We start from the raw sequence: 27535 nt of genomic DNA on the forward strand, positions 1-27535 counted from the left end.
ACGAACCTCTGTTTTGATCACCTGGAATCTTTAACTGCAGTTCAAAACAGTGTGAGCAGTTTTCTACCTGTGCAGTGGCAGAATTCACCATAGCAGTTAGGTAACTGCTGATCATACATGTCTGATGACGATGCCCCCAGTCATCGTGGGATGTGCTTTACAAGCGGCTCAGTTAGGCTGCATGTGCTGCACTACCACCTGTGCTGCTGGCAGCATCCCTCCCTCCCTTTCCCGTCCCTTGCTCCTCCCAGCCCGGACCCTCCGCTCTTTACTGTTTTGTTCTACGTGTTGCCAAGGGACAGGTAAGAAAGCCGTGGCCGATTTCACTTCAGGGAGGTGCCAAACGAATGGTGAATCCCATCCATTTTCATTCACAGAACCCTGGATAAGGTCTGTTTACTTTCTTCTTCTACTAAAGCCTACTAGTGAGATTAATGACCTCCCTCCACACACACACTTTTCAAATATCCTCACCTTCTGTATCACACAACACACCTCCCACACCCTCTATGGTACAACCACATTACACTCCATAAAAGCGGGGGGGGGGGGGGGGCGGGTTTGGCTGTGACTTTAGTTTACCAATGAATTCTAATTAACTTAAATTGTGCTCTAAATGCAAAAGACATCAAAGCATACTGGGACAAAGCAGTGATGGCCACCGTCCCTTTAAAAATACAAAAATTAGCACTTATTTCCCACTGTAGTACTAATTCTAGCATCTTTTCTATGGTCCAACTCATACTTATAGGGAAATGAGGTCACACAACCCTGAGATGTCAGAATGGTCTGCACCCCTTTAGACTACAGGGGTCAATCCCAGCTTTGCATTTAAAAACTTGCTGCAAACGGAAAGCTTGACCAAGAAGAACAGTGCAATCCTAAGCAGAGTTACTCCAGTCTAAGCCCACTGTAATCAATGAGCTTAGTTTGGAGTAACTCTGCTTAGGACTGAACTGGAAGAAAGGTTCTACCCCCTCTTTTGCTTCCTGTACTTGTTTTCTGTCTGCACTGAATTGAACTTACAGAAGCATTCCAAATGGGAGGCTCCATGATCTTCCTCCTGCTGCAGTATGATACAGGCCATTCTATTACCTCAGCATTTTACCACCTTGTCCTCCTGTATAACTGAACCAGGTTTAAGTTAAAGACAGAGGGAAACAATGAGAGTCTCTATACTAGTGGCAACATCAGAGATTATTCTGAGGTACCAAACATCTCCAGCTTTACCAATATAAGGACCACCCCATTTCCCTTTATTTCTACTCACTACCACAGGGTTCCAGTTAGAATTAAAGAAAAAAATTAATAACTGTGGGCATGTATATTTTCAAAATAAAGAGTTGCCATTGATTTTTGGTTCCAATATGCTTCGGCTGTATCCCCAAGATCTTTTGTGCTGGACAAAAATTAGTTTAAATCTCAATCCTATGCATGCTGACTTGGGGAAAGAAACTGATGGGCTTCCACCATAGCTTTTAAAGACAGTATTTCTCCCCCTTTCCTACCCCAACTCCATACAAACTTCAAGAAATCCAGCCGTAGAAAGAGTTTTGTGAAACTACAAAGCCAGCTCACTAGTTTGTGACTTTTAGTTGGTTCCATGCTCTTGCTGTCATGTGGATTTTAGGAAGTAACAAAGCTGCCCGCATTTTTTGCTCACCAAGCCAGATTCATTTTAATACTGCACAGCCATAGAGAATGGAAAGTGACTTCCAAATCATTTTAATAGTGATGCTGCACAGCCCATTTTAAGAACAGTAATGCTATGGTTTTACTTTAAGACTGGGCTACGTACTTAATGTAGGTGAGGAGTGTAAAGCAGGAAGAAAATTAATCCCTCTTCCAATGAAGGCCAATTATTCTGAACCTCCTTTGAAGATCTCGTCACTTTCTAACCCTTCCAAGAGAAGCTGAAAGAATCCTTCACTTCTGTCTACAGGAATCTACAAGTAACACTTAATGCTGCTCTAAGCACTAAATATCTTCTGAAGAGCGCACATCCCTCTTCCAACTGTTCAAGGCAAAATTCCTAACAGAAGGCATTATCTAAAAGAAAGCAGTAAGGCAAGACAGAACAAGGAAACATACATGCATACTTTTCAAGTGGAAAAATTTGTTTCAACTCAGACAAGCGCTAAAACAATCCCACACATTGCAAGACAGGCTCCACATGTACTGGAATTGCACCTGTCATTTCACCGACTGAATTTACAGCCTGTGAATGGCAGAGAATAAAAATACAGCAAAAGCGCAGTAATTAAATGGAAGGCAGCAAACCAGCCTAGGGGACGCTGCGAGATAAAACCTGAAATAACCTCAGCTTTTTGTCTGGCAAGTTTGTTTTCCAGATTAGTACAAGAAAACACAGGAGTGCAGTCCCACCTCACCAGTGTGCCTACTCCTACGGCATTTGCTTTTGTAAATCTCTCACCAGATCAGCACAGAAATCTCAGTAAGCCTGTTGCCGGGAAAATGCCTCAATCGTTGGCAGTGCTTGGAAGACACTTCCCAGGGGAAGGTGACAGCTCAGCATCTCACGCTTTATATTAAATGAGATTGGCTTTATTCATGCTCTAACTGAGGGCGAATATTCCACTGGCAAATGTGCTATACAGATACACTCTCACCAACAGGACACGGTCTCAGCCAACACATGCACGCCCATGCACAAACTCTTCAGCAAATACGGAATGGTAACACTGGGATTTTGTTCTTGGGTTTTGCTATCCACAAACAAGGCTACCAATTTTTAGGCTACTTTGTAAATGCCAGAATTTAGCTACTGAAGAAAGGGATTATTTTACCTGAAGGAAAAGATCTGGGAAGCTTCACTAGGTAATACACCATAATTTGGCAAATACTGACTCTCTACTTAAAGCAGCAACTAAACTTCATGCACCAATTCTCCAGTATTGTCAATGTAAGGACTACTCTATGTTTTTCCTTTGTTCTCAACCTTCTATGGAACTTGTGCAGGTCATCTGACGCCTGATACACTTTTAATGGACTACTGGCTGCTGTATTTTCAGTTAGGTTACTTCCATTTTTGCTTCTTCCCAGCATGCCAAGGATACAATTTGATACCATCTAGCCATTCGCCCTGTGCCCACTGCAGTCGGCTAAGCATCCTATACAGGATGCAGATGAAGACGCCTTAACACCACAGACTGAAAGATGTGTTTTCTTCGCCACACTCCGCTTGTTTAGTATCCAGCTTGATGGACATATAGAAAACTCTTGCACAATGTGTTGACACTTTTGCTTAATAAAAGGTGTTACATGGATTTAATTTATGAATACTAGGAGTAGTTTGCTTTTTTAAAAAAAATCTCTCCCACACTTGCTTCCTGGTTTTCCAGGAAGCATCTAAATGCAAAGCTGAAAACTATTCATTAGCATAGAATGTATCCAGCAATCAGGATGCTTAGTATTACTTTTGCAATCTATAGGATACATCCAAAGAATATGGCCTTCACAGACTTCCCAAATTACAATGCCATTTGCTGGTACATCCCCTTATGTTATAGTCAATCCTGTCTTCAAGTGTAACAAACCTGAGGATAAGTTAGCCTCAAAAAGATGTCATTCCAATAGACGGGTGCCAGTGAGGTAATCCCAACTCCTACATGCTGGATTAAACTAATTTTTCCTCATGGAATAAACAATCCCACCTAACCATACCAGCAAAACATGCATGCCCAGAGGACCAGCTAACAACCCATCAGGAAAGGCCATAGTTTAAGCACATGTTTTACAAGCAGAGGTCAACCCACAGCACCTCCAGCTAAAAGGATCTCAATATTCAATGCTATGACCAGCACAGCTCTCCAAGATCTCAGGCAAATCTTCTACATACAAGGTACATTCACTTCCCCAGCTCCAGAACGTCTCTGTCTACAAAGATGGTATTCTTTTTTCCCTTTGGAAATGCAGAGGAGCTTGCTTGAGTCTTGAGACAGCTGGTGTTACAGGCGTACAAACGAAAGCCTGCCTGGGCTGAAGAACATTAGAGTTTACTGGGGTATTGAAGGGACATGCAACACCAACCAAGTTATTGTTAGCTTAGTGGTACCTCCTACCTTGATAAGGGTGGACCATCCCATCCACAACTTTGACAGAATTGTCCTGCTGCAATTGGAGTGAAACATCTCCAACAGCATCTACTAGCTCAGTGAAGAAGTCAGCTATTTCAGGTGAATCTTGCAGGAACACATAGCGGTCCTGACGATTGGTGAAGTAGGATTCACTCAAGTTGGCTCTACAGAAAAAAGGTGGCAGGGATGGCAATGTAAAAAGCATATGTAAATCACAACCAGAAACACCTCAAAAAAGGCAGACACATATAAAAATATGTAGCCAAAGACTGCCTCTTCCCCAAACCCACCCTCCCCAGTCCCACTTAGCGAAGATGGAAAAAGCTGTAACAGTGGCAAAATGTTGCAAAGCAATGTTAACAAACCAGAGATGTCTCTTAAGCAAGCAGCAAGCTTTGTGGTATGCTCCAGCTTCAATGCTTTTCCTCCGTGCTTTACTGAAGATTCCAGACTTTCTCTATGCCCAAGTGAGCAACTGTTTCCTTGCAATGACGACTCACCCACTCAAGATCACGTTATCATCAAAGAGATAAACTTTGATGTGCTGAAGGCCAATGGTCTCATTGAATCGTTCTGGGATTAAGAGTCGGAGAAGACCACGCAAGTTAGGAGTGTGGAAGAGAGAGACACGGACCTGCTCCGGAAACCTCCTCAAAATAGGAAGGAGCATGGTCCGAGAGTTCTTTTGTCCTGAAAGAGAGGTTGAAACAGATTTGCCAGGAACTCCACAGTACATTGCCTTTTTCTACTTGACTATTTGAGTTGAATAAGGGGCTGCTTATTTAAATTATGTTTTATAAACCTTAAACTTTAATTCTCCAGCCCAAGATCATCAGTGGATGACTACTACCCATCAGGAGTGAGATGCATGTAATAATAATAATAAGTGCGCTTATATCTCGCTCTTCTAGACAGATTAGTGCCCCACCCAGAGTGGTGAACAAGTTAGTGTTAATATTATCTCCACAATGCAGCTGGGGAGCTGGGGCTGAGAGGAGTGGCTTAACCAAGGCCACCTACTGAGCTCATGGAAGTCGTGGGATTTGAACCAGTAATAATAATAATAACATTTGATTTATATACTGCCCTTCAGGATGCCTTAACCCCCACTCAGAGTGGTTTACAAAGTATATCATTATTATCCCCACAACAAAACTCCCTGTGAAGTGGGTGGGGCTGAGAGAGCTCCTAGAAGCTGTGACTGACTCAAGGTCACCCAGCTGGCTTCAAGTGGAGGAGTGGTGAATCAAACCCAGTTCTCCAGATTAGAGTCCCGCGCTCTTAACCACTACATCAAACTGGCTCAAGTGCTGATACACAGCCAAACCACTTAACCACTGTGCTACAGTAGCTCATCCAATCGCTGCAGGAACAATTGTTCACAGCAGCAAAAGGATTTCCACTTCCAATATAGCCACCTCCCACAACATGGGAAAAGAGGGTCTTGAAAATTATCTTTAGCTATCATTTCCTACAGATTCACAAGCAAGTACACAAGGGATATTTTTCCTCAAGATGATAACTGAATATAGATGTGCTATTTAAGGCTCTTCATAGACAAGGCATGAAAATCTGCAGAACGTAAGGCTTCTTTGTTTTAACCTTTTATTACTGATCCTAAATCCTCTTAATTTGAAGTGGAATGGCTCTTTTGAGCAGAGATGTCCAATCTTCTTAACTGACCCAGTACAACGTAAGCAGAGATTATGGCCAAACATACACGCTTACCCCGGGATCCCCTTGTGAAGTCTAACAGAATGGACACACTAAGGCTGGAAGGATCACATGCCTGCAGGGATCTTTCCAAAGCTGTTTCAATGCAATCCACCTGAAGAAAGAAAACAGGCATGAAAGCACAGGGCAGTTCCCGGATTGCGCCACATAAGATTTGTATAATATAAGCAAAGCATTAAATCTACAGAGAACACTGATTTTCGGAGAAGAAAGACTATTCTTAAACTTTCATACTTCATTAGTACAGTGATCATTCTTAGGGAGAAACTAACGTTCCAATCTATGGTTGTACTGCTCTGCCACAAGTACTTTAAGCTGTACAAAACAAAGCCTGACGAGCCAGAGAGAAAACAGTCTGGGGATCATAGATAAGGATGAGTGTATCCCTCCAGCTCCGATCTGTGCCATCTTTAAATCAGGGGTTTCACTCCAACCATCTTCCACCAAATTTCACAGAACTTCAAGGAGCAGAACCCAAGGATTAAAGGGAAAATACTCCTTGCTATTTTGCCAGGGTCCATGTTTCTACAACTGAGTACAGAGTACAACTGGGCACTTCTGCAACTCAAATGACAGAGAAATTCCAGCCAAACTAACCTTTTGTGTGCAAAAATCTTTTTTTATAGGTTTTTTTAGCACACAAGGGGCTATTTTTGAAGAGCTTTCCATGATAAAAGAGAGTACAATTATACACTTTAACACTATTTAGCTGCCTAAATTCTTAAAAACTAAAAAAAAATGCTTTTCAGCACATAAGAATGTAGCTTTGAGAGGGTTTTTTCTCTTGTCCTTTTTGTTTGTTTGTTGTTGTTGTTTCTATTATGAAACACACTGGGGTCATAGAAATACGCACCTTAAAGGGGGGGAAATCCCCAGTGTTCATAGTCTATACTGACACTAGGTTTAAAAAAATGACAAAGTGTCAATCACTCTTGGACAGTTCACTGGATCGCCAAAGACTGGTTTTGATCCAAAGACCAATCCAATGAGGGAGAACCAAGATTCAATAGCAAAATCTACCTTAATAGGATGTTGTGACCACCCCTAGTTATAACATGCTTGTAATAGTGACCTACATGCTTGTAATAGTGACCTCAACGCACAGTATAACAAGAATTTGTTCCCCAAATTCCTCATTAGTCAAAAGTAAGGACTGTCAGAAATCTTAAAGCATTATAGGATATAGCTCTCTCGGTTGATATATGCTGCACAGAAAACAAATTAGTATCTCCACAAGGCATGCTTGCTATTCCTCAGGGCAATGGCAGAAGTTGCATTCAGACATTATGAACAAATGGGTCTGTGATGGGCTTGAACTCCATTCGCTGTGCTCACGTTGCCTCCACATAAACCAGGATTAAACCAGGGTTTAGAGACCTCCTTGGTGTGAAGAAAAACTCCAGTTTGTCCAGGCACAAACATTCCAATGTCACAAGAAACTCGATCTTGAAACCACAACATCTTTAACTGTGAAGGAAGGCAGAGAAGGACAGCAGGGCACAAACACAATAAACCAGGTTTGTGTCCATTTTGTCTGCAATGTCTGAAGAGAGCCAAAATGTTGCAAGCTGCTCCATGAGAAACCTGTGTGATCAGATTAACTCCTAGCAGCAAGTTAATTGTGTAGTTCTGCAGTTTGTCTTGCCTGCATTATTCTAGTGAGGTGAACTAAAATTGAAATTCAGCATCTTTAGGAGGAAATATGCCTACAGAACCTCTTTAAACAGCTTCTTATGAAGCCCTCACTTCAGATGCCAACACTTACTAGTTCCTGCTCCAGAGGTCCTGTTCCAAGGTAGAGCGAAGCTAGGACCACTCGTTTCTTGGCTGCCTTGATTTGTCCCTGAGTAAAACAAAAAGAAGTTTGTTGATCTTTCACCCAAACTCCTCCCAAAAGATACTCAATCAAATCATACCTATCTGGAATCAAACCTACCTGAAAGAGAAGAAAACCTACTCCCAACTATATGGGAGATGGAGATGGCTACTGAGTTGTGAGAAGCCACACTTTCTACATACACGCTCAGCAACATCTCCAGTTGGCTAGCAAGTACAAAGACAGGCCTGGCCAATGTTACTGTAACTAGCATGGATATTCTCTTTCCACTCTTGCAAAATTAGTGCTTTTCCATTTGTATTAGATTCATTATTAAGCCAAGTAACCTTCAAAGGAAACTAATGCCTTGACAGCCATTTAATTTTCAAGTAGGTGATAATCTTCCTTTAGAAAAACCAGGCATGCCTCCTCCAAGGACTTCGGTAGAAAACAGAAGTTCAGTAAATTTAAAAGGTGCAATTCAAGTGAAAGCTGCCTGCCAGGAAGTCACAACCCAAAGCATGCAAGATATTGAGGCTCTGTAGTACCCAGATCCAAGCAGGAAATTAAAGAAGGTGTATTTAGCACATGCCAACACCCAGGCAGCTAAATTCTGTGCCAGTTTAACTTCATAGAGCAAAGTACTAGGATTTCCCCCGTAACATCTTTTCCTCAATTATTCAGATACTGTCAACAAGCTTGTTTCCTGTAATAAGTTGAGAGAGAAAAATTCTTGTTCTGGCCATAACGCAGTGAGGCTTGCTATGTCTCTAGATTTGAGTGGACATAAGCAGTATTCCCATCTACTTCATTTGAAGGGTCTAAGTCTTAACATATGAAACTAAGCCAGACCAATGATCCACCTAGCCAATACTGGCAGAATCTCCCCGACATTTCAGGCAAGGATCTTTCCCAGCCCTGCTACTACAGAATCAGGTGTTGTTGTTGTTTTAAGGGAGATGCCAGGAATAGAGCAAAGGGATACATGCAAAGCATGCACTCTTATCACTGAACTATGACCTGTTCTACCATAAAGAGATGAAAAAGACACACCGGTTGACAAAAGGGGTTTCCCTACTTACCTTCTGGCTCTGACTTTAGAACCTAGGAATCTCTGCAAAGCAGCAGCAGGACCTACTAACACATGCATTAAGAAATGGCAAAGCCAGATCGTCTTGCTCCTTCAGTTATCATCATCACAGTCACCTTGAAAATGCAGTTTTGGAAGATCACAGCAATACAGCTGTGTCCTTCTGAAACAGCAGGCTGCCACTTATAAATGAAATCAGAGAAAGGTGATGGCCAGGCACAAAAATGTTAACACGACATTTATACCCTTTTCACACCCTCAATGACACACATGCTTGGAGGTACACCAATCACCTTCATCAGTTCATAGAATTCAGTCGGAGACGAAAGCACCTTCACATGGGAACTGGCAATCCCGAACTCTGGAACCAAGTTTCTAATCCACTGAAATCTATGGGACCCCTCAGGGCAGAGGCAACAAGGTGGGGCTGTTAAGTGGGGAACAGTAGGAGACAGCAGTGGAGCCAATAGCAGCCATGATGACCTAACGGAAGAAAGAAGCAGGTAAGTTGTATGCACTGAAACGGCCTCCAAACATATGAGGAAAAGGGTACAGCAGTTAAGACTACTACATTTAATATAAGACTACATTCCACATCTGCCTTTCACATCCATTAGTCACAACTGTGTCATTTCTGCCAGGAAAGGAAATGCCATAATGAAGACAGAAGGCAGACTTGACCAGTATGTCAATAACTTCCCTTCAAGACTAAAGAGGAAAGGCTGTCTGAAAAGTAGGAAAATCGACCAGCATTGTGGAAGGCCAAGAAAAAATAGCAGGCAGAGCAGAAGCAGGAACACCCCCTGGCATGTAAGCTGACAGCTCCATGGCAAACCATTTGGAATGGCAAATAGAGCTAATTCTCTCCCCTAGAGACTGAGATAAGTTACTGTGAAACTCTGCTTGCTCCCAGTGTGTCTGGCCAAGTATAACCCTCATTCCCCACCACCACCACCACCACCACCACCTTTTGTCTGCAGACAAGTCAACATCTTCATGAGTAAATATTACATTTTTTTTTCTGGCACTCGGGCTAGAAAATTTGCCAATCCCAACTACAATAGGACTACGGTAATAATATCCAAGGTATCATTTTTCAGTATCATTCCACGCTTCTGTTCTTTTTTGATGAGGTTTTTAACGGTTTCAATTTACTGTTGCTACTGCATAAACCCAGTTTACCAGGCCTAGTACTCTGGCAACCTTGACTGACCTTTTGGGAAGGATACAAAAACAAAACAAAAAAACCATGAAAAATAAATAATTATTGTCTGTCTGGGTAGATTTATATGATTTGACTTGAACAATGCATTTCCTAAACAAAAAAAAGTGCTGTCACTAAAAAGCTTACAAATTCTACAGGGGTAGTAGTTCCTTTAGTCCTGGAGCACATAAAGGCAAGACACTGCTGCACATTAAAAACCAACACAGTTTATCGTGGACAGGACTCTAGAATAAAACTATGCCGGTCTTCAACATCCCACAAGACACCTGCTCATTTTCGATTGCTCACAAGCACCTTTTGCCACACTGTTCCATGGTTGTGATCTGCCCTGATGCACCCCATCATCACCTTACTACAAAACTCTTACAAGCGTGACCTTTACCAGAATGTTATGAGGAACTCTTGGTTATGAGGAACTCTTGGTCCAAAGCTAGAATGACCACAGATTCCAGGAAGATGATTTCACTTATTTGCTTCGTGATAAAATGTTGAATCTTCACAAGGTTTGCATGCATCCTTGCACAAAAAACCAGACCGTTTGCCACTGCACTTCCCAGAAAGCCCACCAGTTTGTCACCGCCTATTCATCACAATGGAGATCTGACTCAGAATGTGCAAGAATTCCTAGCAATTTTGTTTTTCAACGGTTCATGAGGGCTGGGCACCGCTTTGGCAATACTCAATTACAGTAACTCAGAGGGAAATTTTCCATTTTCCTTATACCAAAAGGAGAACTTTAAAGGGTATTTACCTGATGCAGTCTCTGGTCAACTAAAGAGCAGCAAATAAGCAGGACTCCATTGAGGCTGAAGCAATACTGCTCTGTTGTCGACATGTAATAAGAGAATCCTGATACATTTTTAAAAGCCCTATAAGGGTCCATTGAAGGATATCACTATTTCCTATCCCAATTTCCTAACACATTCTTGATGCACTGAGTACACCTATCTTCCCACAGACCATGTCTTCATTTACAGGCATATCTAGAGAGAGAGAGAGACAACTTGCACTAATTCCTTTATGTTACATACTAGCAACCAAGCCCATTTTTTAAAAAAAGGGGCCCTAGAAAAGAGCGCCCCCTGGAGGGATGGGTCACCTTGTCTGGCCTTCCAGATGCAGCGGTGCCCTCTGGTGGCGCACCAGGATAAAAAGTGAGTCATCACCAATACGGCTTGCCTTTTATATAACGGGATAATTGATACACATTCTCTCTCTGCGCTTCATAACTGGGTTTTTCCACTGCACCAAAGTCTTAGAGCACTCTGAGAGGGGAAAGGTGACAGAATAAAGCTACTTTGATGACCAAATATGCTAAAAACGTAAGGGGGCTACTAATTAAAATGCTGATATTCCTTCTCTTTCATGTTCTTTACTAGCAGTTACAGGGAAGCCTGATTTGAATCAAGACTACTGCAGGGTAAGAAGAGCGGAGCTTTTTCTCTCTCTGTAAATTAGGCCCTGGAAATGCTATAAAGGAAAATGCAAGTTTTCCCCAGTGTTTCCGAAGGGGACAAATAGGGCCCATCCAGGGGAAAACTAACACTGGGGGGAAGCTTGGGGAAGGTAAAAAATCCTCACCAGTACCACAGTTTTGAACCCAACTGGGCCCCAAAATTACAACAACGTTTATAGAGATGGAAGATCAGAGATCTGTAATTCAATCTCTCACCCACTTTAGCCCTTAGACACATTCAGCCTTCTTATTACACTCTTAATTCACCTATATGCACTGCAGGACAATACACAAGACTCCAGAGATCTCTCTCTTACTTTATACTCTGTTATCCTGAGAAAAGGCTGCTAAGAGTTGCCTTTGGCTGAAGAAGAGCACAGATAAAGTCCGTTGTAAGAGATGATCACACTTGCTTCTCTGGATTTTACACCGAAGGCAAAGATCTAGCTCACTCACTTGTAATGTTTTTCATATATAAGCAACCTTGAGTTTTCCTTAGCAAATAGTAGAGTGCTACGTCACAAACAGCTTTTTTAAGCTTTCCCATCTTTCAAAAGCCACTCAGTGTTTCACGGGAAGGTATTACATCTTTTCAGTACAGGGGAACAGCAACCCTTACTCACACTTCTCTAGATCATTACTAATATGTGGTAAAATCTTTATTTAAGGATTTTCAAGGAACTGCTACACTTTAAATATAAACACCAGATCAGCATAGCAGAGCTGCTAGTGGCGGACTAGGATCCTGGGAGACTCAGGTTCGAAGCTCGTTGGGTGATCCTGGGCCAGTCTCATGCTCTCAACCTAACCTACCATACAGGGTAGTTGCTGTAAAAAGACAAAGAAGGTGAGAACTATCTTCTAAGCTGCTGTGGATCCCCATTGAAAAGCAGGATATAAATAAATGCGTAAAATAAATGTGCAACATGCTGCAAATCCTTTTCTAATTAATGCGTTCAGGGTGATAACCCATAGAACAAAAAGTATTTCTGCCATAACAGATAACTTAAAATAAAAGGGGGAAGCTACTTAGAAAAGAAATGCCACTTAACAAATGTCTACCTAGCAAGGTTGTTGTAATAAACACTTAAGTGGCACTGCATTCAGAAATCAGCTGATATAGCATCAATTGTAGCCTAAACTAAAAAAAGACTCAAGCTCACATAAAAGCAATGTCACAGTTACAGAGAAGGGAAAATGAATGGAACTGGGGGGTCTAACTTTTCAGCATTTGAAGAACCTGCTATTTATAAATCTAGGGGGGTTGGAAGTTCTGTTTTTAAGGAAGTATGGTTTTGACTAATACTGTGACAAAGCGAGATCAAGTACCACAATTTTTCTTAACCCCCAGCTACCATACCAAATAAAACTACAGGATATATATCATAGTGCTTATCGCCCACACAAGCCACAGCACAACTTCTACCAATGACTCTTGATTCACTGGAAGGCCTGACTGTGTATTACTGTATTTCTGCATGCGTTAAGAGATTGAATCTGGGAAACTAGTTTTATTGCTAACACAGTGATGCAACAAACTAACAATAAAGGCTTGAGGGTAACTTCCTTAAACTACTGAGACACTTAAAAGGCAGGGCGTGAACAAGTGTCTTCGAACACTTGCCTTCCCTTACTTTAACTGAGTCATGTTTACTGGATGCTACCAATAGTTTGAACGTTCACCTTTCTGGCTATTACCTTTCTCCTAAAGGAACCTGGAGGGTAGATCATATCAAAGAACAAGCTACTTCTTTACCAAAAGGAAAAGACGCTGTCATGAGCAAACAAAATCCTAAGAGTAGAATGCTAAATTAGACTAAAGCCTGAAGCAAAAATACAGAACGAGAGGTAGTGCCCATACTGCTTTTTTTAATAAAATAAAAAAGCATAGATGTTTATAGCTACTCCTGCAGAAATCTTCTAGTTCCTGAAGGTGTTGAATAATTAAATGCTGTTCTCCAACTCAAATTCAGCATATGCTATTTAATGTTAAACATTAAAATACATACAGGCAAACCAATTTAACTCCAAGATAGACCCACCTCCATACCCTTCTGACTATAATGATGGGGCCAGGAAAACTAAGATGAAATCCAAAATTCTAGTTAGAATCAATCAGCAAATCTGCATAAATTGCTTAATTCGAATACCTGGCCTCTCTTTCAAAACAGGTCTACAGTTAACGGCATCAGTGGTGGAAAGCAAATCAAATAATGCATATTTGGCTGCTTGCGAAACTGGGGTTAAGGAAGCTATGTGGTATTAAGTATCCCTCCAATAACCAAATATTTACTATTTGCCGTCCACAACCATGCAGAAAGGTATTCTAAAAAGAAAAACAAAACCTTTTGTTCCCATGGATGTAATCAGAAGCTGCATTAGAAAGATAGCAGTCTGTATGGCATGTGTGGAATCTAACAGTGAAATCCTAAGCAGAGTTACTCCAGTCTAAGCCCATTGACTTCAATGGGTTTAGACTGGAGAAACTCTGCTTAGGATTTCACTCTATGTCTCCTGGGTCTCCTTAATTCTCAGACCACATTTAATCCAACCAACCACTTTTCCAGAAATTGATTCTTTATGGAAATTGGAGATAAAATTATGCCTTGGGAACAATTCAAAGGTTTGGGAGAACGGCCAAAGGAGGAAGCTTTTGAACACAGACCTTGTTGTTTATCATCTCATTAGAATACATCTGTTAAAAGAAAGATTTGTTTTGAATACAGTACATTTTACAGTACACAGATGAGCTGGCATGAGGGGAAAAGTCAGAACATCTGCTGAATGCAACGTACTTCCTGTAATACCAGAAGCACAGTTTTTCCCAGATAATGCAAGATTCACCATCACCAAATACAATTTAAAACGCTTTCCTTCTTCAATGTTGCAAAAAGGGAACTTGGCCATTATGTGCATTTTATATAGCACAAAGTATTTTGCATATCTTTTGTTCTCCAAACAACCAAATTCAGCTGCTATTCCTGTTTTGGAACTCAAATTAAGATAGACATACAGCTGCTCACAAGTTCACAACCCTATAGCAAGTTCATGGCTAAATTTGCCTCGGACTCAAAATTTCCCAAATTCCAAAACTGTCACTGCAGGCTGAAATCCTGACTTGAGAGGTTTACCCGAACCATGAAAATACTTAAGTATTACACCACAACTTGCCCATTATTGCTAACATAAGGCAGACAAGGAAACACTGTAACATCTGATGGCGTCATGCGAATGATGTCCTTCGACAATTTACCTTCAGAATGACTCCACAGACTTTGCTTGGTATGCGGACAAGGGTGGATAAAACATGTTTTGTATGAAAAGGTCAGCATCTACAGAAAATGGTTTCTCCTCGGCCTGACACCTGAGCAGCACAGAATTATCAGAATAAAGATATGGAGGAATAATTATCTTTGCATGGATTGCCAGATGTAATAGCTCTGAATCAACAACCTAGATCTGGGGAAATCATGCATGTGCTTTGTTACATGATAATGTCATCTGTATAAATATATGATTTTTGTTCCTGTGGCTGTGTTAACCACCAGCCGTTCCTCTCTCACTAGGGTAACTTCCACATTTTATTAGATCTATGAGCATCTGATTCACATATCCATTGTCTTTTGTTCCACTGCTTCATGTGACATTAGTCCTCAAGCCTCAGAAACTGTCACAAGGGAGTGCTGCTGTCCCTTTCTACCGTTCTACTGCAAGATAAACCTTCACCGAAGCAATGGTCTAGACAGCACATGCATCCTGCTGAACTACAGAGGAATGTGTGCAGAGGTTGCAAAGGGTTGGGGGCAGGGATGAAACTGATAAGCTCTGAAAATGCAACCTCCTGCTGAGGACTGCCAAGCAGAGGATGGAAAACAGAGCATTGTAAAGGCCCTGTGCAGACTCATTTGCAACAGAATGTACAGTTCTTGTCACTGTATATTAAAAAAATACTGCAGAGCTAGAAAAAGTTCCTAAGAGAGCAACCAAGATTTTTGGTGCACATTTCCAACATGGAAAGGCTGAAGCGCCTGGAGCTTTTCAGTTTTGTTTTGTTTTTTAAAAAAGACAACTAAGGGGAAACACGATAGACGTTTATGCACCGGTTGGAGAAAACAGATAGAGAACTTTTTTGCCTTCTTCCGTGATACTACAATTTGGGAGCACCCAACAAAGCTGATGAGCAACAGATTCAGGATGGACGAAACCAAGTACTTCTATATTCAACAGATAATTAAATGGTGGCATTCACTGCCAGTGGAGGTAGTGATGGCCACTAGTACCATCGGTTTTTAAAAGGGATTATACGGATTCATGGAGGTAGGTCCATCAATGGCTCCTGACCATGAGCACCAAAGAGAACCTTCTAATATCAGAGGCAGTGAGCCTCTGATATCAGGTAACATCAGTGGAAGGCCTTGGCTTCTATGCCCTGTAAAGAAAATAGCCGGCCACTATGTGAAACAGGATGCCTAAGACCTTTGGTCTGATCCAGCAAGGCTGTTCTTATGAGGGAAAGCTCTTCATTTCATCTACACACACAAAAGATTTCCACATAGAGCTTAAGTATGATATTTTGCTGTTTTTCCCCAAGAGCTGGTTTTCCCCTACGCCTCTAACGTATAAAACTTTGCACATTTGGTTACCAATATATTTGTGGCATCTTTTGACCAGAGAGATAGGGAAAATGAAGGTTTCGGAGTTTCCAAAAAAATATTTTATTCTGTAAGCCACTTCAAGTGGGCTCCAGGGACAAGCAGCACAGAAACTTTCAAAATAAAATAAAAATGAAAAAAGTACATTATGCAAACTAACAGTTGCTTGTACACCTATCACAACATAACTGGGCACTACAGAACTGAATAGGGGATGATACTGCCTCCATTCTAACTATAAATGTTCGGCAGGCCACTGCAGAAATAAAGAGCCTCAGGGGATGTCAATATATGATAGAAATGAAAACAAATTATGATTGAGAGGAAAAGATGAGGGAAAGGAGGGACAAACCCCACTGGACTGAAAACAAATGAAAACCACATCAGAAGGATCTGTATAGAATACATACACTAGGCATTTACTTAGGTTTGCTAAGTAAATGCGTATTATTTATGTATCTTATAAAACAGTATTATGAGCATAATCCCTGAAGCATCTTAAAAACTTCAGACAGGCACATATTCCGGTGCAGGAAACAAAAACAAAAAGGAGTCTTGGAGGATCTTGAATACTAACAGATTTATTTCAAGTATAAGCTTTCGTAGGCTAGAATGTACTTCATCAATGAATGAAGTGAAACAGAGAGAGTGCATGTTCTAATGTGCATACGCACATTTAGAACAGCACCGTCAATGGGATTAAATGATCATGAAATTCAAGTAGTACATTTCTGACACATTTATATCCAAGAAGTCAACACTTTTTTTAAAAAAGCACACAGGGACCATACACAACAACCGTTATTATAATTACCAATTTAAAAAGTCTTTTCAATATCTCTGTTCAGTATGCCATATAGAAGTAAAAATGGATTTGAGAAAAGGAAGGGAAGAGAGACCCTTGATGATCTTCATAAATGTATAGCATCAGTGTTTCCCAAACTGTGGGTTGGTATTCAAAAGTGGGTCATGAAGCCTCAGCAAGTGGGTCACAGGGCAGCCATCTCTAACAGCTGCTCCCACCCTATGCAGCCTTCTCTTTTTCTCCTCTTCTTCCTTGCCATCTTCTCTTATTCTCTCCTCCCCTCCCTCTTTGTGATAATAATGAGAGGGAAATGCTGTTTGGCATCTAGTAACTTTATGGTAGTATCAGGAAGAAGAGGGGGAAGACTGGTATGCAGGTGGGAGCTGTTCTGCATGCCAAAGAATTATGAGAGAGAAGAAAGAGGCTCCATTTTGGTGCTGCTTCTTCAGTAGCCCAATCTCTTGCCCAGTTCCCCTCACAACCCTCTTACCTGCTGTGGAGGATGTACCATACCAAGTGCCCACACACCCTTTGCATATCTCCTCAACCTGGCACCCGCTAAACATGTCTCTTCAAACTCCAGTTCTGGCCTGGCTGGTAGAGGAGAGGAGGAGGAGACCACAGACAGTATTTTCCATTCAAACATCAGTTATTTTTTCTTCACCACATATACATGCTGATTAATAAAAAATAAAATCGTGTGTTTCCTGAATGTTACTAGAGGGAGTTTTTTTAGAATCTTAGAGGAAATTAAAGGGAGTAATGGAGAGAGGACAGTCAAAAGCTAGAATTGGAACGCCACTTGCTTAGGATTCATAGTGGGTGCGTGATGTTTGTTGGTTTCTCAAAACATCTTGTTCGCCACTGTAGAAAATTAAATGCTGGACCAGATGGGCACCAAGGTCATAGTTCACCAAGGCTGCCACTTGATGAGTCACCGTACTAAAAAAGAGTCCAGTAGCACCTTTAAGACACTACTGGACTCTTTTTGATTTTGCTACTACAGACTAACACGGCTAACTCCTCTGGATCTATGACCATGGAAAGCACTGTACTAAAAAAAATTGCAACCTGTGGGTCACCATAACAAAAAGCTTTGGAATCACTGAGTTAAATCATCATTTCACACCAAGATTATTATGCTGACAGTTATTAAAGCTGAAGAGCAACTTCAGCAGACAGCCTCCTTAAGCAGATTCTGGAAAGGCAGGGTATAAATAATCTAAATAAATCTATAAAATGAGTTTAGATGTGTACTATGGGCATTTCCTATTTTATTTACAAACAGAGCACAGAAATAAATTTAACACTAGATGAACTGCTGTGGCCCCTTACCAATCCTAATTATTATTTGCGCTGTTAAATTACAGTCTACACCATTATCTGAGCACTGTATCTCAGCATATTTACTTAATTCTTTAAATAAAAATACTTTATAAAAAGTTGAAAAAGGCATAATCAATCATATGATATCCATATAATCCTATACTAGGCACCACAAACCAGTAAAAGTCATTATGAAAAGTTTTTCTTTCTGCAATGAGGCAGCAAAAAACTAATCGAGTTACTTTTTTTTCAGTCGCCTGTAGCCTCCTACTTCTGAATTTTTCATTTTCAGAAAGGAAGTAGAAAGCAGACAAGTATAGAACCCAACAAGGTCTTTCCACACAACTGGGATGTTAAGAGTGTTTAGTGAGATCTTACAAGCAGGTATGATTTTCACTTTTCTTGCCATTGCTACATTCAGTTTTAAGTGAACCACTGATGGAAATTACACAGTGCATTGGGCAAAATAAAGACATGGTAATATGCTCCTGACATAGCATTATTTATGCTGAAAGCTGTAGAAAATTCTTCATACACCTATACTATGAATATCCAAACCCTCAAGCATACCAAAAACAAGCCACCAAAGAAAGCTTGTTTATACCCAAGTGCAGGCACTGTGAACATAGCACTTCGGACACATCATAGGCCCCCAGTACCTGAATCCTAAAGCTTTCCTCCTAAATCTCTGTCTCAGAAATAAGATTAAACAGATGCTCCACACTTCGCATAGCAAGCAGAGTTTCTGTGGCTGCGCTAGGGTTTCTGCAGCAAACGCAAAGAGAGCTCGACGCGCCAAATCTTTCCACACTTGCGCGTGCTTGTCAAGCATTCCAGCCCAACGAGCCTTCCATGGCAGATGTCACCCATGCTTTACACGTCCACCACAGAAAATACCAACGAACGCGCAGTAATTGCATCTGCCAGACAGATCGTAACGGGAGAGGTCGGGGAGAAACGTGACTCGGCCTAGCCAGGGCCAAGTTTCCTATCCGGAGGGCATTCGGGAAACCACGAGCTGAACGGCGCACCAGCATGATCTCTCGCTTAAAAGAAATCAGGGCCACGTCCCTTTATCTATACGCAACCCCAAGGTATAAACAGGCCACGCCGTGTTAGAGGAGACCCGGCATTCCTCGCCTTTTCCTCCATCTTCCACACACTTATTTCTATACAGATCAAGATGTTTGTCCGTAGCAGTGGGAAAGAGCCAGAGTCCAGTTGCGCCTGTAAGACTAGCACAATGAGCGGGCGGGGATGAGCTTTCGTGAGCCACAGCTCACTTCTTCGGATACCTGAGGTGAAGAGGTGAGCTGTGGCTCACGAAAGCTCATCCCCCGCCCGCTCATTGTGCTAGTCTTGCAGCTGCGACTGGACTCTCGCTTCTCCACTTTCCAACTAGGACGTCCCCCATTGCTAGGCAAGCTCTGAGTTCTCAAGGGTGAGCCCCTTAGGCAGCCCGAAGAAGCGGGGAAAGGGGGCAGCCGGAGGAAAACGGAGCGCCCTCTCACCGGCGTGCGCGACGCTCGCGGCCTCGAGTGAGGCGGTCCGACAGCCGGCCGAACAGCGCGGTCAAAGCGGGCCTCCCCCGGGGCAAGAAAGCTAGAAGCCGCCGCCATAGCACAGGAGCCTCGACCACCGCAACCGCCGCCATGGAAACCTCGCGACTTCCGTTTCCGGGTGACGGTGCCGCGGGCGCTACGCCACTTCCTTTCCGTTATCGCTGAGGTGAGAGGCCGCCGCTTCTACCTTGGGTAGGCAGCGGCGCGGCTGAAGGGGGATTGTAGAAACGGAACACAACTTTTCCCAAATATAATTTCCCCAAAGGTGGCTCTTTAGTACAGCAGCACCAGAAATAAAATGTAAAAGATACGGTTGCATTAACATAGATCCAGGGGAATTAGCCAGTGTTAGTCTGTAGTGGCAAAATCAAAAGGAGTCCAGTAGCACCTTTAAGACTAACCAACTTTATTGTAGCATAAGCTTTCGAGAATCACAGTTCTCTTCGTCAGATGCATGGACACCATGCATCTGACGAAGAAAACTGTGATTCTCTAAAGCTTATGCCACAATAAAGTATTAACAGATACAGTTGCATTGTATCTGAACAAGTGAGCTGTGGCTCATGAAAGCTCATCCCCTGCCACTAATTTTTTTAGTCTCATAGGTGCTACTGGACTCTTGCTCTTTTCCATAGTTGCTTTAAAGCCCTTTTCCAAGTTCAGCGTTGGCACTCCATGGAGCGCGAATACAGGATATGTGCCCCCCTCCCCATGCGTGAGTTTGCCGTTTTGCACGAATGGGACACACTGCATGTTTTCCCCGTATGTAAGTATTCACAGATGTGTTCCCTCAGAACTGGAGTTCTGTTCCCAAGTACTAAAGGCGCACGCACGCAAGTGGAAAAAATGGGTATGATCTGTTCACATAAAAAGACAACCAAGTATATGAGAAACAAGAATCCTATAAGACTTAACGAACCGGTAGGATATGAGCTTTCATGAGTCACAGCTCACTTCTTGAGATACCTACTACAAATTTTGTTAGTCTTATTGGTCCTGCTGGACTCTGCTCTTTTCTACTGCTACAGACAGACTAACACGGCTACCCATCTTGATCTATCACCATGTGTATAAGGAGGATTGTGCATAGTCCTGTCAAATGACTGAACTGCCAAAATCAAATGTCCAGAACATTGTATATTCTATATATTGTTGATGGCTTTCATGGCCGGAGAACGATGGTTGTGGATTTTCCGGGCTGTACAGCCGTGGTCCAAGACCCGGAAAATCCACAAGACCACGGCTATACAGCCCAGAAAATCCACAACCACCATTGTATATTCTAGTTTGTAATGTAGTTTGAGAGCCATTGTAGTGCAGTGCTAAGAGCGTAGGATTAGAATCTGGGAGACTCGGGTTTGAAACCCTACTCTTCCGTTAAAGCTTGCTGGCTGACCTTAGGCCAGTCACCCAACCTACCTCACAGGATTGCAGAGGGGGGAGTGTTGTGAGCCACTTTGGCCCCATTGGGGAGAAAAGTGGGGTATAAATGAACAAGTGAATAGTGCAGTTTTCCTACTCTTCAAGGTCTATTTGTAAAGTACATTCTGAGGTTTTACCTTAAATACATAGGTTCTCCAAGCAGTCATTACAGTAGTCAATTAAACCCCATCACCTACTCACTTGGCCGGTCTTTTCATATTATTTATGTTACATTAGAACTTTAACATTTGAAGTAGAAACACATGAAGTGGCTGTTCAAAAAGATGCATTTATTTTCAGTCAAAGAAGTAGATGTTATGATCTTCTTCTGTTTCCACATTAACTTATATGTGAGTACTGGCTCAAAAAAATTCTACAAAGTTTTTGTAATGTTTTACACATGCATTTGTATTTTTCTAAAACATATATTCTGGCTCTTATTCAAGGGAATTCGAAAAAGAAAGAGAATCAAAGTTGAATCAGTTTCTGACTGTGCAGCCTGACAGCATGAAATTTTACTCAGATGTGTGTCCCACTGAAATGGTCAGTGGTGCTTATCTACAACAAAGTGTACACGGATTCTAGTCTGAATGGAACAGTTTTGCACATGTCAGAATTAAAGGTCAAAATTAAATATATGGGATTTAAGGGGTGAAGTTGGGTTATTACCTTTCAAGGGCACGGAGATCTCCTGGAACTATAATGGATCTCTCCAGACCACAGTTCACTTCCCCTTGAAAATGGACTCCATGGCATTGTATCTTACTGAGGTACCCCTCCCCAAACTCCACGCTCCCTGGCTCTCCCCACAAATCTTCAGGAATTTCCCAACCCAGACATGGTAACCATAAGGTGAAGGGAAATGTGTCAAATCATAAGGTTTATGATTTGGTTGGTGGTTGGTGTTCGTCAGTTCCATACTTCATGTAGAAGACATGAAGTTGGTGTTCGTCAGTTCCATACTTCATATAGAAGATATGAAGTTGGTGTTCGTCAGTTCCATACTTCATATAGAAGATATGAAGTTGGTGTTCGTCAGTTCCATACTTCATGTAGAAGACATGAAGTTGGTGTTCGTCAGTTCCATACTTCATGTAGAAGATATGAAGTTGGTGTTCGTCAGTTCCATACTTCATATAGAAGATATGAAGTTGGTGTTCGTCAGTTCCATACTTCATGTAGAAGACATGAAGTTGGTGTTCGTCAGTTCCATACTTCATGTAGAAGATATGAAGTTGGTGTTCGTCAGTTCCATACTTCATGTAGAAGATATGAAGTTGGTGTTCGTCAGTTCCATACTTCATGTAGAAGATATGAAGTTGGTGTTCGTCAGTTCCATACTTCATATAGAAGATATGAAGTTGGTGTTCGTCAGTTCCATACTTCATGTAGAAGACATGAAGTTGGTGTTCGTCAGTTCCATACTTCATGTAGAAGACATGAAGTTGGTGTTCGTCAGTTCCATACTTCATGTAGAAGATATGAAGTTGGTGTTCGTCAGTTCCATACTTCATGTAGAAGATATGAAGTTTAAGACAGGCTGGTATTAAACAGGAAAAGAGAGATAGGTCTGCTGGGACTTGTCTATCTCTAGTAGGTTGGCAGCTGTGAAAGGAAATGCAACCAAAGGCTCTCCTTTTTCTGCCTTGTTCTTGCATCCCATTTTGTGACTGTCTACCCTTAATGAATTCGTTAAGTCCTTCTTTAAAGTCCTTTCCTGAGGGCTGAATAAAGGTAAGGCCTTCTCCCATGGGTACCTCATGGAACTGTGCTCCTCAGTAACCATGTAAGTATGTATTTGCCAACTAATGATAGACTTTATTGCATATGATCAAGTAATCCACAAAAGCTTATGCTACACAGATCCTAAGCAAAATTAATACTTTTCACATCCACTAAAGTCAATGAGCTTAACAGGGTGTAACTCCGTATAGGATGGCACCGTCAGGTACTATTAAGTGCCACATGTCTTCCTTTTAGAAGAATGGAAATGGATTTGTGAAACAGTTATACTCTCACTTAGTTCTATAATGCTGAAAAACTTCTTTAAGCGTTTGTGTAAATGGTATTTCAACCTACATAAGTAAGCAATAAGAGCTGGAGATGCGTGTCATCTAAAACTGATTTTTTTCTAATGTTAAAAAATTCAAATATTTTGGCAATCAGTGATACAGTTCATAAATGAAACATCAGACATCAACATACCATTTGATCCAAGCTTATTGTGCTGTGCAATGTAAAACAATACCTGATCCTGTCAGATATAGAGATGTTTCTAGGCCTTAGCTAAAGTGACTGTTGGTGCTAAGTACGGCACCACACTGACCAAAAATGAGAGGTGTGAAAGAACCCAGACATGCCAATTCATGCCTTTCGGCTTGACCTCTGGGATAGTGAGGAGTTATCCCCAGTGCAGAAGAGGTAGCGTTTGCTTCTGAATACAGCATTAGGCTGTTACGGTTTTTTTTATAGACAGGTCTAGGGAAAATGCGCACATGCCAAACTTTTTACATCACAGGATAATGAAACCTAAGAACCAAATCTGTAACTGGATATTTTTGCATTCAAGCTCAATATCCTTCAGAATTCTAGCTGCCCAAGAAATTTCTTCTCCCAGCGCTGTGTACCACCTCTCTTACCAAGTACATTTCATCATCACAGCAAACCTGGCATCTTAAAGACACAAAAGGCAAACCGTGTTGCTGACGACTCACTTCTTATCCCCACGCAGGCACAGTACGCAAGGAATCTTACTATGCCTAGGATGGTTCCTCTTTATGGTCAGGTGGCTATGGCAGAACAAGCTGAAACTAGTAAGACACAGGTAATGCTGGTTAGGAAGGCTGATATTCTAGAGGGATTAAATTCATTTGTCCTGTATGAAATAAAGGTAGCTTTTTAAAAGCAGGTTAAGAACTTGGAAGTACCCATGGACCCTGCCCTGCTCTTTGAAAAGCAGGCTAGCATGGTGGCTAGGAGCACCTTCTATCAGCTGCATCATGTTTGCAAACTTTCTCGTGACTTAGACTCGGCCAATTTGGCCACACTGATCCATGCTTCTGTAGCCTCTTGGTTGAAAACAACCCAGAAATTACAATGGATCCAGAATCCAGCAGTCCGACTTTTGTCAGGGGCTGGCTACTAGGAACATCTATCGCCTGTTTTAAAACAACTATATTGGTTGCTAGTCTGTTTCTAAACTTAATTCAAGGTGTTGGTTGATGTCCCTGTGCGCCAGCTAGTCTTCAGGCAGCTATCTGCTGGTGATCTCACCTCTCAGGGTGGCCCATTTGACATCAACCAGAGCTGGGCCTTTTCCATTGTACCCCCTACTCTGTGGAGTGGGCTTTCTGAAGAGGTGGGAAGAGCTTGCGACTTGGAGATCTTTAGGAGGCACTGTAAGGCCTGTCTGTTTGCCAGAGGTTTTGAGCAGGTTTAAAAGATGGGGGAGGGAAAGATTTTGATTTTAACTGTAAAGTTTTTTTATTATTGTAAGCCTCCTTGAACCACACAGAAAGGAGGGGTAAAATGTTTTAAGAAACAAAATAAATAAATAATCTAGCCTAACATGAAAGATACACTCTCGACAGATACTCTTGTGAACTTTCACAGCCAAATCCTCTGTATGTCTTCAGTTAACTCTGAAGTAGGCCCTATGTAGTTCAGTAAGGCATACCTCCAATAATAACAACAACAACCGGCCTTCAGGATGACTTAACACCCACTCAGAGTGATTTACAAAGTATGTTATTATTATCCCCACAACAACAAACACCCTTTGAGGTGGGTGGGGCTGAGAGAGCTCCTAGAAGCTGTGACTGACCCAGGGTCACCCAGCTGGCTTCAAGTGGAGGAGTGAAGAATCAAACCCAGTTCTCCAGATTAGAGTCCCGCGCTCTTAAACACTACACCAAATTGAGCATGGGATCACAGCCATTGGTATCTGGATTCTTAGATCAGTTTCACAAGAGAAACACACAGATTCTCATGTGGATTGTGCAACAAATGGGAGACAAACCAGGTGGGAAATCAAGACCAGTAAATTGCAGGGGAACTGTACATGTTATTGCTGCAAAAGTGGGGATCACTTAACTTGTGCACAGACTAAAACCAACAGTCATTGTTCTAATCAGTGCTGAACATTCCCGAGTTGCCTGATCCTATGCATTTTCCTTTCTGTGGGACTTTCTCCTAATCTTCTAAGGATCACTGCTTTTGTACAGGCTTGCATATGTACAACAGAGGAATGCATGCTAAACCCTAAATAAAGATCCACTGAAACGTTTCCTTACTACAAGGCGGCTTGAATTTCTATTTGTCTTGAAAGAGTTCAGTGGTTATTTAAAGAAGCCCAGCTGCCTTCCCAGCACAAAGAAACAGAAAACCTTTTACTTTCGGAAAGAGAGAGGGTTTTACCCCCAGTGCCTGGCAACTATCAGAGCCTTTGCAATCTACTGCTAATCTCTTAATCAGTCCTCAAACAAATAAAGGAGAGTACAGGGGTTTCTTAGAGCATGGGTTATAGAACTTTGTTTTTTTCCCACAGAAACTAGATCTTGCTCTGCACTTCTGAACTAGTTGCTATAGTGTCCAAGCGTCCTGCCCGATCCAAGAAAAGCAGGAAATCCTCCTGACTTAGGACTGTAATGGCGAGAATGTCTGTGATTTACCCCTAAGGCAAAACCATCAAAAATAATAGACACGCCATTCTCAGATGCTCTTGGCTTTTCTGACAATCCACATTCTGTCTGGTGGGTGTCCTTGAGTAACCAAATGGCATCCTTTTTAAAGATCACAGCATAGTTGGACTTCTTGTATTTTCCCATTGTGGCTTTCACATTTGGCAGCGGGGGCACTAAAATACAGTCAGTGGAGTGATTTCCAACCCCTCATGGGGGTTGCATGTAGGCAAAGAATATAATCACTAGGAACTGTGCAAATAGATTCCAAAACTTTCATTCCTTAAAAGGTTTTTCCCCCCAAAATGGTATCCTAAAATCAATGGCACTACAAATTAATTCTGCAATAATATGCACACTTATTTGGAAAATAGTCCCACTGAAATGAGTAGGATTTACTTCTGGGTAAACACACTTAGCTGCAAGTCATCAAGGCCCTGAGTTTCAACATATTAACCAAAATAAATTTTATCGTATTAATAGTACCCATATTAATGTTACCATTAAATAATGTTTATAATTTACTAATATTGAACAGACATACTCTAGGACAGTTTATTAGTGGTTAGTTATATGCACTCAAACATTTTATCCCCGTTTAATATGTTTTGCGCACCTATTATACACATTACCCATATTTTAATTTACCATTTTGTGTGATATTAACCTTACAAACTTGTGTATGCTTAATAATAAAATGACCAATAAAACTACTCTTGTTCTACTTTTTCAAGAAGGCATCTCATCTCCATATAGGACTGTCAAAGGACAAAATCAGTTATTGAGCTTAATAAATAACTTGACCAAAAGGTTTCTTTAGATAAAGGATGGTAAATAGCTATCTAACTCACTTTAGCTCTATCGCTTTCAGATGAGGCCAGGGGCCAACTGAGGGGAAAGAAAGGTTAATATGTATGCCCACCCACCCCCAACCCACCCGTAGCTCTTGTCAGTGGTGAAACCAAGGCCACGCTGTATCTGAATAGTTAAGATCAAATATTCTGGGATGGGACTTGGTGTAGAAACGACAGTGTGAGATTGACAGCTAAAAGATCTACCAGCCCTATCAGCACAGTTATAAGCCATGATTTGTTCTCCGATGAAGCAAGAAATCCTTCACATGAACCTTATCTCCAAGGCAGTTTATCTGACGAAGCTGATCAGCCTTGAGGCCCAAGAGCATTCGGATACAATATGCTGCTCTGTAGCTTTTCTCGGAGACTGTCAAAAGATCAAAAGGTCTCCAGAAGGACAGAGGGAACAGCTCGCAAAGTGAGAATGATAGGGTTCCCCCCCCCACACACACACACAATTCAAAAGCAATTAGTTGCACATAGTAGCAGGAAGGGTGAATTGTAATGTAATTGAATCTGTACATGTAAGAGTCTTTATTGGAACCCTCCATTCTCTTTGAAAAGGTATTCGCCTTATCATCATTACATTACAAAAGCTTATGCTGCAATAAATCAGTTTAGTCTTTAGTGCTACAAGATTCATTTTTATTTCGGCAGCAATAGATTAATACAGTTACCTCCTGTGGAATTTATACATTTCCTGGAACAGAGGGGTCTAAGGGTCAAGCTAAACGAGATGCCGGGCACGGGCTCATACCCATGGCCAGTGACACAATTTTACCTGGGAACGGTAGTTTTCAAAGACAGAGCCGCAGGG

The 27535-nt window shown here is 41.7% G+C and overlaps 1 protein-coding gene across 5 annotated transcripts in view; it reads right to left on the reverse strand.

Annotated features, from left to right (window-relative positions):
* Positions 1-19855, reverse strand: part of PGS1 (phosphatidylglycerophosphate synthase 1) — a 33737-nt gene extending 13882 nt beyond the window's left edge. For 3 of the 5 annotated variants that reach the window (XR_008596813.1, XR_008596814.1, XM_054975991.1), the window contains exons 1-5: positions 9031-9136; positions 7597-7674; positions 5826-5925; positions 4598-4787; positions 4083-4261 (exon numbers count right to left, since the gene is read on the reverse strand). Coding sequence is in view for 3 of the 5 variants with exons in the window: in XM_054975991.1 (XP_054831966.1) it covers positions 4083-4261; positions 4598-4787; positions 5826-5925; positions 7597-7674; positions 9031-9036 (553 nt within the window). In the remaining 2 variants the exon portion in view is untranslated. Of the gene's footprint in view, positions 1-4082; positions 4262-4597; positions 4788-5825; positions 5926-7596; positions 7675-9030; positions 9221-19712 lie in introns of those variants that run through there. The other 2 variants (XM_054975990.1, XM_054975989.1) reach the window with 1 other exon arrangement.
* Positions 19856-27535: the final 7680 nt, after the last annotated feature.

Source organism: Eublepharis macularius, chromosome 4 (assembly GCF_028583425.1).
Source record: "Eublepharis macularius isolate TG4126 chromosome 4, MPM_Emac_v1.0, whole genome shotgun sequence".
NCBI classification, from domain to species: domain Eukaryota; kingdom Metazoa; phylum Chordata; class Lepidosauria; order Squamata; family Eublepharidae; genus Eublepharis; species Eublepharis macularius.